The sequence below is a fragment of the Salminus brasiliensis genome, chromosome 24 (genome assembly GCF_030463535.1).
Source record: "Salminus brasiliensis chromosome 24, fSalBra1.hap2, whole genome shotgun sequence".
Lineage (NCBI taxonomy): Eukaryota > Metazoa > Chordata > Actinopteri > Characiformes > Bryconidae > Salminus > Salminus brasiliensis.
Window position 1 is genome coordinate 3,684,879 of NC_132901.1, and position 4,699 is coordinate 3,689,577.

A 4,699-nucleotide genomic window follows, 5' to 3' on the forward strand; every position below is an offset into this window, starting at 1 on the left:
CAAATATCACATCTGCGGCCTGAATTCACCCCCTAATACCTGAGGACCCTGAGGAGCATCTTATTTAGCCTGCTACATTATTTAGCATTAGACTATTAGCCAACGTTAGCCTGACATAAGCCAATGAATGTGGAAGACCCTTATTCATGGATGGGAGACCCGAGTTCCCTTCCTAGCTAAAGGCTACACCAATGAAACTGGGAAGTGAGCCTCCAAAATGTCTTCAAACCTGCTATGGTCAGGTCTTCTTGCTAACTTCCTGTTAGTGATCATGATGGACTACAGCTGGTAGCTTCTCAACGCCCACATTACCAGCCCTGAGTGGACTGACCAACACACAGTGCAACGGGAAAGTCCAGGGAGGTCAGTGCAGATCTGAGGAGGACGACTGTAGTAGACGTGTGCTGCTGAAGAGTGTCTCTACATGCACCAGCTGCATCTCCTACAGACAGCAGCTAAGACAGTACGCCACCTACTGGTCAACAGTAAGTATTACAGAGGGAGAAGATCTTACAGAGTGAAGCGATGATGTAAAGCTCTCTGTTACAATTTAAAAATAGGATCAAATTGATTGATTGATTGATGTTAATAAGCATTGTTACATCGTTCGTTTGATCTCCTGTTTTATTTTCTCAGCAAAGACAAGGGGGAAGAGCCTTTTCCTATAAAGCCCCCCAGCTCTGGAATAACCTTCCAGATAATGTTCGGGACTCAGACACAGTCTCAATCTTTAAATCTAAACTGAAAACTTATATGTTTAGTTTAGCTTTTGGTAATTAATGTTTCTTAGATAAGGGCTGCAGGTCCAGGGGTTCGCGGACCCAGGGAATTGTAGTACTCTGAGATGCTGGAGCTGTCGTCTCGCTGCTTACACGCGATCACTCAGGTTTGTTGACGGTGGAGCAGATAGATGCTGGTGTTCTCAGGGTACGCCCGTGTCCGTGTTACCTTCTGGCTCTCTCCTTTTAATTATGCTGTGATAATCAGACCTGCCGGAGTCATCAGACATACCCAGATGCTGATGATCAACATTCTCTGCACTCCATAAAATTCCTCTTAGAACTAACTTCTCTCTCTTTACCTTCCCCGAGTAAATGGCCACCCAGCCCGATCTGCAGGAAGATTGCCCGCTGAGGTCCCCTCTACCTGCATCTAACCAGCTGCCACCTACCAGTCCAGCCAGCGGGTCCCCCCCAACCCGCCACCACCCATGGCTCACCCGCCAGCCGCTGCTGCCTGTTTGGTGGCCGTGCTGAAACCTAGATGGACTCGTGCCTGTCTGACACTATTAATATCACAACTATTAACTTTCTGTTGTACCTGGTTTGGTAATTTTTATCATTAATGTTTAAAACAGTCTGGCCAGAGGAGGATGGGTCCCCCTTGTGAGTCTTGGTTCCTCCCAAGGTTTCTTCCTCCAGCTCTGAGGGAGTTTTTCCTTGCCACTGTCGCCGTTGGCTTGCTCACGGGGGTCTTTGACGCTTCATGTTATTTCTTCTTTCTTCTCTGTCTCTGTTCTTTATTAAGTAATAATTATGTAAAGCTGCTTTGTGACGACAACAGTTGTAAAAAGCGCTATACAAATAAATTTGACTTGACTTGACTTGACTTGACAAATCATCTCATAAAAGCATCTTCCTGTTTTAACTGCAGGTGAACAGAGGACACGCGGACACTGGACGGAACTCGCCATGGCAACCGAGCAGCTCTTTCTATTGATGACATCACAATGGTGGAGCTCCCTGTCACAGCCTTCCGAGCTCGGAACTCCTTCACTTCTTCTCAGGACACTGAGGAAGAGACAAGCTGTTCGACTTGGTCCTGACGTTTGTCTTAGCGATTGACTTAGCAGCAGTCGTAGCGGTTCACTTAGCGACAGTCTTAGTGAACGTCTTACTGGTAGTCTTAGCGACAGTCTTAGTGATTGTCTTAGTGACAGTTATTAGTTATTAGTTATTAGTTATTGGCTTAGTCACAGCCTTAGCTATTAGCTTAGTCATAGTCTTAGAGACTACACTGGTGATTGTCCTAGCGACAATCTCACTGATTGGCTTAGCGACTTAGCGACTGGCGTAGTTTTTGGCTTAGTCACAGTCTTAGCTACTACCTTAATCATAGTCTTAGAGACTAACTTAGTGATTGTCTTAGAGACAGTCTTAGGGATTGTCCTAGCCACTGGCTTAGTGACAGTTTTAGCTGTTGGCTTAGCATTAGACTTAGCCACTGGATTAGCTGATAGTATTAGTGACTAGCTTAGCAATAGCGTTAGAGACAGTCTTAGCTATTGGCTTAGTCACATTCTTAGCTGTTGGCTTAGCGACAGTATTAGCAACTGGCTTAGCCACAGTGTTAGTTATTGTCTTAGCTGTAGGGAATTGCAGGTTCTTCATCCAGCAGTAGATGATGGAGCAGGAGTCTACAGCTACAGGTCATTCATACAGTTCTGCTGGAATCTGATCTTACAGATCCACACTTTGTTGCTTTGATTAGATTTTAGATTTAGGTCTCGGGATCCATGTTTACTCTCTGTGATGTGAACTGGAATAAGCTCTGTTAGGAGCTTCATTAAGAGCTAAGAGAATTGTAGGCACTACCTACTCCATTCTAGACGTCAGTCTGTACAGACTCCAACCCTTATGTCCTGTATTTAGATGTTGGGCGGCGAAAGAGGAAAAGAAAGGAGGAGGGCAGCCAGAGGTTCTCACAGAGAACAACCGAGGTTGCCAGAAGTAAAAGCCCGGTAAGGAAGAGAAGGAAGGGAGAAGTTAGCCAGCCCAAGATAATGACCAGAAGACAGCGGAGCGACATCAAGCCAGGTTAGCTCATTGGCCAGACCACTGCACACAAGGAAGTGGTCCAGTATTTAGTGCAATAGCCTGTGCTGCTAATAGATAGACTCCTGAGAGATGATGGGGAGAGAGCTGATGTTCAGCTTCAACACTGTTTGTTTTCCACAGACACTTTTGCCTCTCTCTACGTCACTGGAGAGAAACTGGGAGAAGGAGGCTTCGGCGCCGTCTTCGAGGGAACCCGGGTTTCCGACGGCCTACAGGTTCTCAAATCACCCCTCCAGAACTTCATTATCTCATCTGTTCCCTTTTCAGTCCTCATAACATTCACACCTCATCTCCTCTCTGTCTGCAGGTGGCCGTTAAATTCGTCACCAAGCGGGACGACGATGAATACGTCCAATGCGTAAGTGCACCTGGAAGCCAGGTTTTACTGTCCGATCACACATCACGCTCCCAGACTTCACTGCACTCACCTTTCCACCAACCTTGCCCTGCGTTTCTGTTCTTCCAGCCTGTTCAGCTCAGGACCGTGCCCATGGAGGTGGCTCTAATGAACAGGATGAGCCAGCCACCCACCAGCAATGTGGTGAAGCTCATCGAGTGGTTCGACGAGCCTGAGCGCTACATCCTGGTCCTGGAGCGCCCAGATCCTTGCCAGGACTTGCAGTCCTTGATCGACCAGTGGGGAGGTTCGGTCAGTGAAGAGATAGCCAGGGACATCATGCTCCAGACGGTGGAGGCAGCAAGAACGTGCCACAAGCGAGGTGTCCTGCACAGAGACATCAAACTGGAGAACTTCCTGATCAACACAGACACCTCAGAGATCAAGCTGATCGACTTCGGCTGTGGGGACTGGGTCAAGAAAGGCGGATACCGTGAATTTGCAGGTAAACTGGAGTCTAGGGACGAAATTTACACGTTACCTTAGAAACATGAGTCTGAGAGGACCCATGTGTCCCTCTCATGGCCACTTCACTGGAAAGTTAACGAGCTGGACGCTCTTCTTCTTTTATGTTCTCAGGCACCTTTCAGTACTGCCCCCCAGAGTTCTTTCTAAAGGGGAGGTACCACGCCAGTCCTGCGACAGTCTGGTCTCTAGGAGTCCTACTGTTCAGGCTGGTTAGTGGACACCTTCCCTTTACAGACGAGCAGGAAATCGTGGAGGGGCTTCTGAGCTTCAAGGACCACCTATCCAATGGTGAGATATCTGAGAGCCTCCTCGAGAGACTCTTAGAAGTTCAGGACGACGTGTTCTGCACGGTCGTCTTTCTGAAATGTACTTAAGTATCTCTCTCACATCCAATCCAATCCCGTCCCTCTGCACAGAATGCTGCAATCTGATTAGGAGGTGTCTGCAGCGCAACCCATCCCAGAGGCCCAAAGTGAAGCAGATCCTGAAGCACGACTGGTTCCAGTGCAGCGTTCCTACCGAGGATCAGGTTAGCCATGGAAAATGAGAACGACTGCTTAGAGAAGAAACAGTAGAAGCTAAAATATCTAGAGTTGTGATCGAGGAGGCGAAGGAAAGAAAAACTACTAGAAATGAAGAGGAAGATCTGAATTCTCAGCATTTCTGATCCTTAGACGTGCTTCCGTCTCCAATGCGTATCTCCTGGGTTGTGTTTCAGGTCCTGAGAACAGAGCAGCCTTCAGAGCAGAGGAGACAAACCGTCTGAAGTTGGCCCGTTTCATCAACAGGTAAAAATGGGTATAAGGAGCTCCAGCGTTGAGCTGTGGAGCTGTGGAGCTGTGTTTTATGGAATGATGGTGCTCCATCCAATAAGTCTGGGATGAGTTGGGGATGAGGTGAGTTGGTGATAATCCTGAGCTGACTAACGCTCTCGTCACTGAATGCAATCAAATTCTTACAGCAGTGCTCCTCCAAATTTTAGTAGAAAGCCTTCTTC

General features: G+C 47.6%; 1 protein-coding gene across 1 annotated transcript; it reads left to right on the forward strand.

The window, feature by feature from the left end:
• Nucleotides 1-1,729: 1,729 nt before the first annotated feature.
• On the forward strand, nucleotides 1,730-4,468 carry LOC140546318 (serine/threonine-protein kinase pim-1-like). The gene is made up of 8 exons (XM_072669504.1): nucleotides 1,730-1,808; nucleotides 2,652-2,816; nucleotides 2,958-3,052; nucleotides 3,145-3,195; nucleotides 3,304-3,679; nucleotides 3,814-3,990; nucleotides 4,119-4,231; nucleotides 4,421-4,468. Exons 1-8 carry the CDS (start codon nucleotides 1,730-1,732, stop codon nucleotides 4,466-4,468), a joined length of 1,104 nt encoding a protein of 367 aa, XP_072525605.1.
• Nucleotides 4,469-4,699: the final 231 nt, after the last annotated feature.